This window comes from Mobula birostris, chromosome 16 (assembly GCF_030028105.1).
Source record: "Mobula birostris isolate sMobBir1 chromosome 16, sMobBir1.hap1, whole genome shotgun sequence".
Taxonomy (NCBI): Eukaryota; Metazoa; Chordata; class Chondrichthyes; order Myliobatiformes; family Myliobatidae; genus Mobula; species Mobula birostris.
Window position 1 is genome coordinate 25,177,821 of NC_092385.1, and position 13,755 is coordinate 25,191,575.

General features: G+C 40.2%; 1 protein-coding gene across 11 annotated transcripts in view; it reads left to right on the forward strand.

Annotated features, from left to right (window-relative positions):
• Positions 1-13,755, forward strand: part of slmapa (sarcolemma associated protein a) — a 196,152-nt gene that overhangs the window by 94,711 nt on the left and 87,686 nt on the right. For 8 of the 11 annotated variants that reach the window (XM_072280435.1, XM_072280436.1, XM_072280437.1 and 5 more), the window contains exons 12-13: positions 12,155-12,205; positions 13,313-13,378. The exons of 2 other annotated variants lie outside the window; for them this stretch is intronic. In XM_072280435.1, coding sequence (XP_072136536.1) covers positions 12,155-12,205; positions 13,313-13,378 — 117 coding nt within the window. The remainder of the gene's footprint in view (positions 1-12,154; positions 12,206-13,312; positions 13,379-13,755) is intronic. One more of the 11 variants, XM_072280444.1, reaches the window with a different exon arrangement.

The window sequence follows — 13,755 nt, forward strand, 5'->3', positions numbered from 1 at the left end:
TGATTTGGACCTCAGCAGACTGGGGTAACCTTGGTTCATCAATTGAATATTGAAAGGCCTAGATAGAGTGAATGTCGAGAGGATGTTTCCTACAGTGGGAGAGTCTAGGACGAGAGGGTCATCTATTTAGAACAGATGAGGAAAAATTTCTTTAGCCAGAGAGTGGTGAATCTGGAATTCATTAAAGGCAGGAGAATAGGGTTGATAGAGATAATAAATCAGTCATGATGGAATGGTCGAACAGACTCAAAAGGCCACATGACCTAATTCTGCTCTTATGTCTTATGATCTTATTATATTAGTTTTAAGGTAGTGATCGAAGAGGATAGGATGGGCCCACAGGTTAGCAGGGCTAATTTTATGGGAATTAGTCAGGATCGAGCAGAGGTTGATTGAGTGTGCCTGTTTCAAAGGAAAGGAATTGATAGCAAACGGGATGCTTTTAAGTGTATGATATCAAGTGTTAAGGTGCAGCATGTTCCTGTGATGGTGAAGAATAAACCTAGCGAGTTTAAGGAACATTGGCTGACAAGAGATATTGAGGCTCTAGTCAGGGAAAAGAAAGAAGCAGACATTGGGTTTCAGAGATCAGAAATGAGTGAATCTCTTGATGAATTATAAAAAGACTAAGAATACTCTTGGGGGGGGGGAGTCGAGAGGTCAAAGAGACGAATCTCAGGATGGAAGCTGGTGATTAGTGGTGTGCCACAGGGGATGGTGTTGGGACCCTTGTTATTTATGTAGTTGATTTGGATGCAAATACTCAATAAGTTTACAAATGACATAAATTTAGGAGAAATTATTGATGTTTTAGAAGGTTATCATAGGTTACAAAGGGACGTTGATTATTTAAGGAAGTGGGTTGAGTAGTAGCAAATACATTTCTGAACAGACAAATGTTACATGATGCATTTTGGAAAGTCAAACTGCAGTAGGACTGAATAGTGGGCTCTATGAAGTGTCATGAAACAGAGAGACTTAAGGAGTGGCAGAGATAGGATGGATGGTAGCTTTCTTTTCTCCCCAGACGGGAGAGACCAAAACTAGAGGGCACAGATTTAGGGTGAGAGGAGACAGATATTAAAGGCACCTAAGGGACAACAATTTCATGTGGAGGGTGATGAGTATAGGGAATGAGCTGCTGATAGAAATGTTTGAGGCAGGTGCAAAAATATAATTTAAAAGGTACTTGGATAGGTACATGAAGGAGCGGGACTTAGAGGGATATGGGCCGAACGCAGGGAATTGGGGCTAGCAGGGTGCGCACTGTAGCTGACATGGGTACACTTGTGTTGGTGTTGTTTTGCTCTATGACATCTCATGGGAAAAGAGAATAACATTCAAAATAAAAAGCTGTTTATCCAAATGCAGAACATATTTATGTCAAGACAAACTAATTAGTGACAAAGCCAGCTACTGAATATTCAAGTGCACATAGCATTTTTTTTCAAAAGTAGGCAGAATGGCGTAGGTTCTCTGATATTAATAGATTACACTAGGACAGTAATGAGAAACTGTCTTTGCTCTAAAAACAAATAAGTAAATTAAATCCATGTGGAACCAACAAAATAATAAGTATATAAGCTCGATTGGAGTGGCCAACATTCTCTAACAGTGAAACAATTGGAAGTGGTAAAGATTATGCAGTAAACATGACCTTGCCAAGTAAGTTGGGAAATGCCGTCTTCAAAGGAAATTTAATATCAAAGTACATAGGTATCATGATGTACGACCCTGAGATTCATTTTATTGTGGGCATACTCAATAAATCCATAATAGAATAATAACCATAGTAGAATCAATGAAAGACCACACCAACTTGGGTGTTTGACCAGTGTGCAAAAGGGAGTAAATTGTGCAAATACAAAAAGAAATAAAGAATAATAATAAAGAAATAAGCAATAAATGTTGAGAACATGAGATGAAGAGTCCTTGAAACTGAATCCATAGGTTGTGGGAACAGTTCTGTGGTGGGACAGTGAAGTTAACCCCTTTGGTTCAAGAGCCTAATGATTGAGGGGTTGTAATTGTTCCTGAACCTGGTGGTGTGAGTCCTGAGGCTCCTGTACCTTCTTCCTGATAGGAACAGTGAGAAGAGAGCATGCCCTGGGTGGTGGGGTTCCCTGATGATGGATGCTGGTTTCCTGTGAGAGTGTTTCATTTAGATGTGCTCAATGGTGGGGAGAGCTTTTCCCGTGATGAACTGGTCCATATCCACTACTTTCTGTAGGATTTTCTGTTCTACGGTATTGGCTGCATCACAACCTGGTATGGAAGCACCAATCAATATACCCTCCACTCCACATCGATAGCAGTTTGTGAAAGTTTTAGATGTCATGCCGAATCTTTGCAAACTCCTAAGGAAGTATAGGTGCTGCCATGCTTTCCTCATAATTGCACTTGCGTGCTGTGCCCAGGACAGGGCTTCCAAACTCCTAACACTAATGAATTTTAAAGTTGCTGAAGCCTGATTGATGGGATGCTCTTGTCACTGGTTTCTAGAACAATATATTGCAGACTCAACAAACGAGAAAGCTAAACTGGAGCTATTCATTTGTAGTAATACTGAGTTAACTAGTTAAGTGGGGAGGGGGGAGTTTCTTTTGGGAAAGAGGGAACATTAGTGATAGAATTTTATTTTGAGTTTGAGAGAAACAAATTTTAGTGGCATAAATTTGGATTAAAGTAATTATACTGCATATTTTGTAATAGGAGACAAGCTAATAAATATGACAAGTTATGCAGATGCTGGAAATGCAAAGCAGTACACACAAAATACTGGAAGAACTCAGCAGATCAGAGAGCTTCTATGGAACTGAATAAATAGTCGACATTTTGGGCCCAGACCCTTCTTCTGGACTGGAAAGGAAGGAAGAAGATGCAGAATAAAATGTGAGGGGAAGGGGAAGGGAAGTAAGATAGCTAGAAGGTGAAGCCAGGCGGGTAGGAAAGATAAATGGCTGGAGAGTACAGTGACCAACAAGAAAATGTCAGAGATTTTAAACAAGAATTTTGTGTTACTCTTCACAGACATTATTAAAAACATATCAGAAATAGTGGATAATCCCTGGAGAAAAGGGATTGAGGATTGATTATCTGCCATAGTAGGGATTAAAAAGTTATTTTGTTGTTGTTAAATGGTAACTAGTGGAGTACGTCAGGGTTTGGTGCCAGAGTCTCAGTTCAATGTTTTCTATGTTAATAATGAAGTGGCAGAGTACAGGGTATTTGGTATTGCCAGCAATGCAAAGATAAATGAACTTAAAAGTTGTACCTGGTATTTTTCTCCTTTTTCTTTCCTGTAAGCACATTCAAAGTGTTATTTAACTCCTGCAATTTTCCTTACTTTCCATTACAGCCTAACTTGCAAGTACCGCATAATAAGCCTCATTATACATTGCAGCCTACATTTTCCAAACCTAAGTAAATTCTTCCATGATTAACTATGATGTATATTTTTCACGTATTTATTCATAACTCTATTTTTGCACTTTTCTGCTTGGTTTCCATATTGCCTTGCCTCTTGGCTTGTTAGTATCCCTTTGTTGTCGTCCACTGTTACTAAAACTCCATAAGCGGAGCTTCTGCCTTTTACTGTGTATTCAGGTTCTAACATGGAGTAGGTGCTATTTTGAGCATTTCCTATGTTTGTTTGTAAATTTACCCATTCATGCTTATTGTGGTCATTTTGTTTGAACTGTGCTACTTCAGCAAGTCATTCTGAAACTAATACTTAACATACTTGCTGCTTATGATCCTATTAGTGTTGCAGAATTACCTGAAAGTCAGCTTGCCAGCAGAGGGTGCTGTGAGCTCACTGCTACTGTAATAATGCATAAGAGCAGTAATTCCTAAAGATAGTTAGAAAGGCTTGACTGAAGAACATTTGGAAAGGTTTAGAAACTTAAGATATTGTTAATATACTTATAACTTTTTATCTGTTTGCTCTAGTTCCATTTAAACATACTCACCCATATTTGTTATCACCCAATACCACCTCACGTAACCTTGCTATTTTCTTTCATCACAGACTGGATCATCTACGACAACTACTGTTTTGTTTTTCACCACATCCCCTTTCTCCTTTCCTTGTTCCTTCCTTTTGTTTCATCCACAAGATAAAAGGTCCCACCCAATTCACCTGCCCTGCCAAATTTCCTGTTGCACTGTTTATTGTAATATTTCTCAATCACCTTTGAGCTTCATTAAAACCATCATGGCTGCTGTCTTGGAGTAACCCTCATCTTCCCTTCCTCAAGTCCAAGGAATGCAGCCTAATAGTATATGGTAGAAGACTGGGTTTGCTGTTCACCATCAGATCCACCTGGAACACAGAAATTACTGTCAAGCTCTGCTTTCACCTTTCTAAACTACTCATTGTTTTAAGATATTTCTAAATGCAAAGGTAATAAATATTTTCTACTGTAGGTTGTGTTCCTGATGTAATTTACCTTCACCTGCAAGAGGCTTATGGGTGATATTAGTACCAAAATCAGAATCATTTAGTTACCTATCTTTGCCACTTTTCATCATTCCCCATGCTGATCAAGTATGAATGTTTCCCTCCCCTTAGCCTTTTGTCAAGCCCTCACCCTGATCCTGCATCATTTTATAATCCGTTTACGAACAAGAGAAAATCTACAGATGCTGGAAATCGGAGCAACACCCAAGAATGCTGGAGGAACTCAGCAGGCCAGGCAGCATCTATGGAAGAGTACAGTCGAAGTTTCGGGCCTAAACGACATTCTGTGTGTGTTGCACTGCAAGAGAAACTGGTTACAAAGTCCCATTTCTGTGTTCTTACTCTATTACCCACTATCACCCCTAACTTTTCACCATCTATTTTGTTCACAATCCTTGCATTGAACACACAAAGTTTTTAGCCAAAAACCTTCCAGATAAAAGCTGGAAGTTACTATTTCCTACAACTCTTACAGTGCCCTCAGCTACTGCATACACTTATTTCCATAGATGCTGCCTGGCCTGCTGAGTTCCTCCAGCATTTTCAAGCAAGACAAGGTCTGCAGATGCTGGAAATCTGAGGAACACACACAAAGTGCTTGGAGGATGGCCATCTGTTTCTTTCACCAATCAACTTCCCAGCTGTTTTCTTCATCCTTTCCCCTCCAGGTTTCACCTATCACCTGGTGTTTCTCTCTCTCCTGCCCCCCAACCTTTTAAATCTGCTCCTCAGCTTTTTTCTCTAGTCCTGCCAAATGATTTCGGCGCAAAACATCGACTGTACTTTTTTTTCCATAGATGCTGCCTCTCCTGCTGAGTTCCTCCAGCATTTTGTGTGTGTTACAATCCATTTGCCATTTTCCCTTTATGCTGTTTCTGAACTCAGCTTGAGCTTGACCATGCTACCCCTCCTGAAGCCTCAGTCCTATTCCTATCAACTGTTGATCATCGTTTCTTTTCCTAGCCCCCTAAGGAAGATGGTATTGTTGACAATGCTGTTGGTGAGAAACATAAGGTGGACTAGAAGAGCTTCGATAGGTGCTTCAAATATAAAATATATAAAGGAAAAGGCTGATAATAGGAAAATTTCAGTTATTTACAGAGGCACAACATTTATAATGGAGAATAAGGAAGTGCAGAAACAAACTTTTTGTGCCTGTCTTCAGAGAAGGTACAAATAACAAATGCCAGTGATATTAGGGAATTACAGGTCTGTGAAAATTATTAAAATCGGTATCACTAAAACAAAATGTACCAAAAAAGTTGATGAAATAGAAAACAAATAAATCTCAAGGATCCACTGATATACGTCCTAAAGTATTGATAGTAATAGCTTTAGAGGTGGTGGATGGATGATGATTATACGATGTTACAACTTATTACTTTGGAGATAATTTATAGGCATGTAGTGAGAGGTGGTTAATAGACAAAAAGGAAAGAGTAACACACACAAAATGCTTGAGGAACTCATCAGGTCAGACATCATCTATGAAATCCCCTGGGCCTGATGGTCTACATCCCAGGGTACTTAAGCAGGTGGCTCTAGAAATCGTGGACGCATTGGTAATCATTTTCCAATATTCTATAGATTCAGGATCAGTTCCTGTGGATTGGAGGGTAGCTAATGTTATCCTACTTTTTAAGAAAGGAGGGAGAGAGAAAACAGAGAATTATAGAGCAGTTAGCTTGACATCAGTGGTGGGGAAGATGCTGGAGTCAATTATAAAAGATGAAATAACGGCACATTTGGATAGCAGTAACAGGATTGGTCCGAGTCAGCAAGGATTTATGAAGGGGAAATCGTGCTTGACTAATCTTCTGGAATTTTTTGAGGATGTAACCATGAACAAGGGAAAGCCAGTGGATATAGTGTACCTGGACTTTCAGAAAGCCTTTGTTAAGGTCCCACAGAGGAGATTAGTGGGCAAAATTGGAGCACATGGTATTGGTGGTAGGGTACTGACATGGATAGAAAATTGGTTGGCAGACAGGAAACAAAGAGTAGGGATTAACGGGTCCCTTTCAGAATGGTGGGTTACCGCAAGGCTTGGTGCTGGGACCGCAGCTATTTACAATATACATTAATGATTTAGATGAAGGGATTAAAAGTAACATTAGCAAATTTGCAGATGACGCAAAGCTGGGTGGCAGTGTGAAATGTGAGGAGGATGTTATGAGAATGCAGGGTGACTTGGACAGGTTGGGTGAGTGGGCAAATGCAGTTTAACGTGGATAAATGTGAGGTTATCCACTTTGGTGGCAAGAACAGGAAGGCAGATTATCTGAATGGTGTCAAGTTAGGAAAAGGGGAAGTACAACAAGATCTAGGTGTTCATCAGTCACTGAAAGTAAGCATGCAGGTCCAGCAGGCAGTGAAGAAAGCTAATGGCATGTTGGCCTTCATAACAAGGGGAGTTGTGTATAGGAGCAAAGAAGTCCTTCTGTAGTTGTACAGGGCCCTGGTGAGACCACACCTGGAGTATTGTGTGAGTTTTGGTCTCCAAATTTGAGGAAGAACATTCTAGCTATTGAGGGAGTGCAGTGTAGGTTCACGAGGTTAATTCCCAGGATGGTGGGACTGTCATATGTTGAAAGATTGGAGCGACTGGGCTTGTATACACTGGAATTTAGAAGGATGAGAAGGGATCTGATTGAAACATATAAGATTATTAAGGGATTGGACACGCTCAAGGCAGGAAACATGTTCCCGATGTTGGGGGAGTCCAGAACCAGAGGCCACAGTTTAAAAATAAGGGGTAGGCCATTTAGAATGGAGTTGAGGAAAAACTTTTTCACCCAGAGAGCTGTGGATCTGTGGAATGTTCTGCCTCAGAAGGCAGTGGAGGCCAATTCTCTGGATGTTTTCAAGAAAGAGTTAGATAGAGCTCTTAAAGATAGTAGAGTCAAGGGATATGGGGAGAAGGCAGGAACAGGGTACTGATTGTGGGTGATGAGCTATGATCACAGTGAATGGTGGTGCTGGCTCGAAGGGCCGAATGGCCTACTCCTGCACCTATTGTCTATTGTCTAAAATGAATAAACAGTCAACATTTTGGGTTGAGAAAGGTATCCCATTTGGATTGGAAAGGAAGGGGGACGACACCAGAATAAAAAGGTGGGGGGAAGGGAAGAAGGACTAGCTAGAAGGTGATAGCTGAAGCCAGGTGGTTGGGAAGGTAAAAGGCTGGAGAAGAAGGAATCTGATATGAGTGGACCAAAGGAAAGATGAAATAAGGCAAGAAGCGATGACAGGCAAGTGAGGAGAAGAGGTAAGAGGCCAAGTGCAGAATGAAAGAAGAGGGAAGGGGAGGGTAACAGAAAAAAAGTTACCAGGAAGAGAAATCGATGTTCATGCCATCAGTTCAGAAACTACCTAGTCGGGAAACTACCTAGACTGAGAGTGGCCTCATTGTGACAGAAGAGGAGGTACATGTCAGTACTGAAATGGGGATAGGAATTAAAATGGTTGGCCCTGGGAAATTCTGCTTTTGGTGGATGGAGTGAAGGTGCTCCTCAAAGCAGTCCCCTAGTTTATGTCGGGTCTCACCAAAGTAGAGAAGGCCATGTAAGTGTAGTGAGGAGTAGTCAGCCTGGACCTTCCTAAGGACCACTGTTGTCTCTTTGGTCTTGTCTATGATGAAACTCAAGTTGTTGTGCTCGCAGCATTCTACCAGACACACTATCTCGTCTCTGTAAATTGTCTCATCGTCATTGTCGATAAAGTCAGCCACTGTTGTGTCATTAGCAAACTTGATGATTCAGTTTGAATTGGACCTAGCAGTGCAGCCATGAGTATGCGGCCCTGTGGCATTTGTGCTCAGTGAAATAATTTAGAGATGTTGCTGCCAACACGGACTGACTGTGGTCTTTCTGTCAAGAAGTCCAAGGTCCATTTACGGAGGGAAGTGTTGAAACCCAACAAGGACAGTGTACTCATCAGCTTTTCAGGGATGATGATATTAATCTCCAAGCTGAAGTTGATAAAGCTGGCGTATGAGGGATTGGATGAAGTGGAGTGTAGAGGCTATGGTATTATATCAGTGGACAATTTGAGTGATAAGGGAACTGGAAAGGGTCCAGTGTGGCAGAAAGTTGGGATTTCATGCGATCCATAATCAGCTGCTCAAAGCAATTCATTGATCTTGAGGTCAGTGTCACTGGGCAGTAGTTGTTGAGGTAGGTTACTGTCGCCCTCAGGTTGGAGGACATTTCATCTGGGTAGCCTCCAATCTGATGGCATGAGCATCAATTCCTCCAACTTACTGTAATTTCAAGTCAAGTCACTTTTTATTGTCATTTCAACCATAACTGTTGGTACAGAACATAGTGAAAATGAGACAACATTTTCCAGGACCATGGTGCTACATGAAACAATACAAAACTATACTGAACTTTGTAAGAAAGAACACAAAAACTACACTAGACTACAGACCTACCCAGGACTGCTTAAAGTGCACAAAACAGTGCAGGCACTACAATAAATAATAATAAATAATAAACAAGACAGTAGGCACAGTAGAGGGTACAGTAGGTTGATGTCAAGCCAGGCTCTGGGTATTAAGGAGTCTGATGGCTTGGGGGAAGAAACTGTTGCACAGTCTGGTCGTGAGGGCCCGAATGCTTCGGTGCCTTTTTCCAGATGGCAGGAGGGAGAAGAGTTTATATGAAGGGTGCCTGGGGTCCTTCATAATGCTGTTTTCTTTGCGGATGCAGCGTGTGGTATAAATGTCTGTGATGGCGGGAAGAGAGGCCCCGATGATCTTCTCAGCTGACCTCACTACCCGCTGCTGGGTCTTGCGATCCGAGATGATGCAATTTCCAAACCAGGTCGTGATGCAGCTGCTCAGGATGCTCTCTATACAACCTCTGTAGAATGTGGTGAGGATGGGGGGTGGGCGATGGACTTTTCTCAGCCTTCGCAGAAAGTAGAGACGTTGCTGGGCTTTCCTTGTTATGGAGCTGGTGTTCAGGGATCAGGTGACATTCTGCGCCAGGTGAACACCAAGAAACTTGGTGCTGTTTACGATCTCTAAGGAGGAGTCGTCGATATTCAGCGGAGAGTGTTCTCTCCGTGTCCTCCTGAAGTCAACAACCATCTCTTTTGTTTTGTTCACATTCAGAGACAAGTTGTTGGCTCTGCACCAGTCCGTTAGCTGCTGCACTTCCTCTCTGTATGCTGACTCATCGTTCTTGCTGATGAGACCCACCATGGTCGTGTCATCGGCGAACTTGATGATGTGGTTCGAGCTGTGTGTTGCAGCACAGTTGTGGGTCAGCAGAGTGAACAGCAGTGGACTGAGTGCACAGCCCTGGGGTCCCCTGTGCTCAGTGTGATGGTGTCGGAGCTGCTGCTTCCAATCTGGACTGTCTGAGGTCTCCCAGTCAGGAAGTCTAGGATCCAGTTGCAGAGGGAGGTGTTCAGCCCCATAGGCTCAGCTTTCCAATCAGTTTCTGAGGAATGATTGTGTTGAATGCCGAACTGAAGTCTATGAACAGCGTTCGAACATGCGTGTCTTTTTTGTCCAGGTGGGTTAAGGCCAGGTGGAGGGTGATGGCAATGACATCGTCTGTTGAACAGTTGGGACGGTACACGAACTGCAGGGGGTCCAGTGAGGTCTTCACCTCTTCTCTTTTTCCATTTCTCACCTGTCCTTCACCTCTCTCTGGTTCCCCTCCTTCCCTTTCTTCTATGGTTCACTATCTTCTTCTCAGTTCTTTCCCTCGCCCCCGCTACCCACCTTCCCCCTCACCTCATCACATCTATCACCTGCCAGCTTGTACTCCCACCCCTTAGCCTCAGAATAGGAATAAGCCACCTTCTTGCTTCTGCCCCTTTCCATTCCAGTCTTAATGAAGGGTCTCTGATTGGAACTTGCAGAGTTCTTCCAACATTTTGTGTCTGTTGTTCTATTAAGTAGTTTTCTAGTCAGAGTTTGGTTAGGCTGGAAGTTTCTTTCCCTATAGGCTGTTAATAAGAGAAACGAAGCATCATCTTAAAAAGTAAATTCAACTTCTTTAACTATCCAGATTGAAATTGAATTTGTATTCTCAGAATGACTAGTCTCTGCATAATCAGAATACAAAATAATACAAGTACAGGTAGCATGGTAGTGTAACTTTTAATTGTAACTCTTTACAGCACCAGTGACCCAGGTTCAGTTCCTCCTGCTGTCTGTAAGAGGTTCTTCCCAGAACTCTGCGGGTGCTCCGGTTTCCTCCCACCATCCAAAGATGTGCGGGTTAGCAGGTTAATTGGTCACATGGGTGTCATTGGGCAGCACAGTCTCGTTGAACTGAATGGGCCTGTTACTGTGCTGTATCTCTCAATAAAAAGCAACTTATAATCTAGTGGCTGCACAGCTCATTGCATAACCCAAATCATAGAATTTTACAGTACAGAAAGAGATCATTTAGCTTTTTGTCACCATACTAGAATTTGTAAACAACTGTTCTATTGATTCTACTCCCTTCCTCCTTCCCACATTTGTTTTCTTTCCATTTATCCTATTTCACTTAGAAAGGTACTATTGAGACTGCTCAACTTTGCCGCAATATAATAACTAATTTCTTACTGTGTTAAGATTTTCAGCAGAGTGCAGATGCAATTCTAAAAACTTGGCTTTACCTTATCTTTAAAATGTGTGTATTAACGTTCAGTTGTGAATGGTGTAGATTCTCTAAGTCGTTCAGCTTCAGTTTTGTATGCTATTTTCCAAAATCCCATATTATATATCTGCATTTAAGTTGCACGTGGAATTCTAGAATTAATTAATAGCAAGTGCTATATGCAGTGAATCATTCAGCATGTGTAAGGAAAACAGTTAATGCTTTAGATTGATGACTTTGCATGAGAACCAACCAGATGTAACGAAATTTGTTTTTACTGAATTTCTGAACTTTTTTTATTCTTGAAGTCCAAATTTGATTCTGTTTATCTTGCTTCTTTCTGCCTTTTGATAAATTTTAAATAGTTTTGAATTGTATTATGAGTAAAATGGTATTTCATTTCTGCTTTAAGCACCCAGGAAAAGATCTTTTGATAACAGTAATGGAAAAAGTATTTAAACATATTACCGATCTCTTGACAAACAGGAGAAAATCTCCAGATGTTGGAAATCCAAGCAATACACACAAAATGCCGGAGGAGCTCAGCAGGCCAGGCAGCATCAATGGAAAAGAGTACGATTGAGGTTTTGGGCTGAGACCCTTCAGCAGGACCAGAGAGAAAAAAAAACATCCCTTGCCCTTCAGGTTTCACCTATCACCTTGTGTTTCTTTATCCTCTCCCCCCACCTTTTAAATCTACTCATCAGCTTTTTTTTCTCCAGTCCTGCCGAAGGGTCTTGGCCCAAAATGGCCCTGCTGGGTTCTTCCAGTATTTTGTGTGTGTTACTGAACTCTTGAACACATTGAACAAGGCAAGTTTGAAACTTGTTCTAATTTTTTTCTTATATTGAAAAGAAATAACATAAAAACTAAGATGCAGTTAGGTTTTATTCTGGACATTTTTATCATTTCTCTTTGAACTTCAGCCAGTGTTTAATGACAAAAATTGTGGATTTGCCCTTTTGAATGTAAGCCTTACAATGCCATTAGATATAGTTATTAAAATGATAGTTTGTTTCATGATGTTGCTGTAAAACAACCACTCATTATTAGAACTAAAGTGAATTTTTTGTTTTGGTAACAATAGGAATCCAAGTTGATGACTTATTATCTAAAATTAATGGAAGCACAGATAAAGGTAGTGTACCAATGCAACTTTTCAGAAACTATTAATGAAAATTGAAAAATTTACTGATCTTGTTATTGATATGAGTGAAATTTAATTTTTAAAATGTAGTCAGTTTTGTCTTCATTGAAGAAAGAAAGTGAAGTACAGGAGATTGGAACACTATTATTTCAGAGATTTACTGTTTGCTTGGACTAAGTCTAGGTATACAATGATCTCTTACATCATATAACCTTAACACCTGTGACCTGCAACACAATTCTCAGAGTAATGCACACCATAGAATTTTTATTTTCTTTGTAAGCTTTGTGCTATTTCAATAACCAAATATAAAATGTGATTTGATTTGTACTTTGGATCCTGGGACAGCTAGATTGAGATTTTCACTTTAATTTTGTAAAGATCCCTTTCAGCCTTCAAAAAGAGGAGTTTTCATCCCATTTTGGTTGAGTTTTAATTCTAGGTCTGATATTTTACAAATACTCTAAAACAGCAATCTGCTTTTATTCTTTGGCTATATTGTCTTTATGATAGACGTAAAGCATTTTATTCAGATGAGTATTAGATGCTGAGATACATCCTAGGATACAAGATAAGTGCTCTAAGAACTGCAAGAGTCTTTTATGAAGTAATTTAAGAATTTAAGCTATTGTGTAATCATTTATTTAAGGTCTGCATTGACTATACCAGTGGTGCAGTTTCAGGTAGTTGCAGACAAAATGAAGAGGTGGTTTAAAATCAAAATGGCCATCTTTTCAGTCAAAAAATACATTTATGTAAGGGTGAGACTGTTAAGTCTTCAACTCTTAACATTACTTTGTCAATTGTAGGTAAGGTGTGTGAATTTAGTATGCACCTCCACCTAAAAGTGGATTTTTGCTGATGCTTTATACACTCTATATTCATAGTTTTATGAATCTCATTGGATATTGTCAGACAAAAATTATCTGTTTACGTTATTGATTCTATGAAGGCAGTCATTCACATTTGCTCGGCGAGAAACTTTATCCAGGTACTTAATGGAAGTACTTGGATATACTTTCATTAAATACTTTATCCATTTGTGTGAGGTTCTGAATTGTGTGTGTCACTTAATGGAAGATTCTTTCTTTCTAATAGAGCACTTTCTACTAAAGAGTGGAGGGGACTGCTCTGAGCTATTCCAACAGTTCATTGAGTGCAAGAGTGAGTACATGAATGATTTACACTGTTGAGATAAGGTTCTCAGAAAAATTCACAGCATTGATTATGATTAGCTGCAGTTCAAGATAACAGAATAAATCCATAATTTCAAGAATAATTTGAAACTAGAAGCTTATATTTTAAATTGTAATTTTATTGAGGATACTTATTTTTCCTGCAATTGGTTTATGTTGTTGAAGTTGTGTGATGTTGCCCTCAGTTGTGCACTATAAGCAACAAAAATCATAAATTGGTAAACTTAACAGTGAAGTTGTTAAGATTTTTGAGTTCATTTATATTTTGTTAATTTCTGATGGTTGATGACTAATAGTTGAGGCACTAAAGTATCATAGTTGATAGCGGATGCTATTACATCTCAG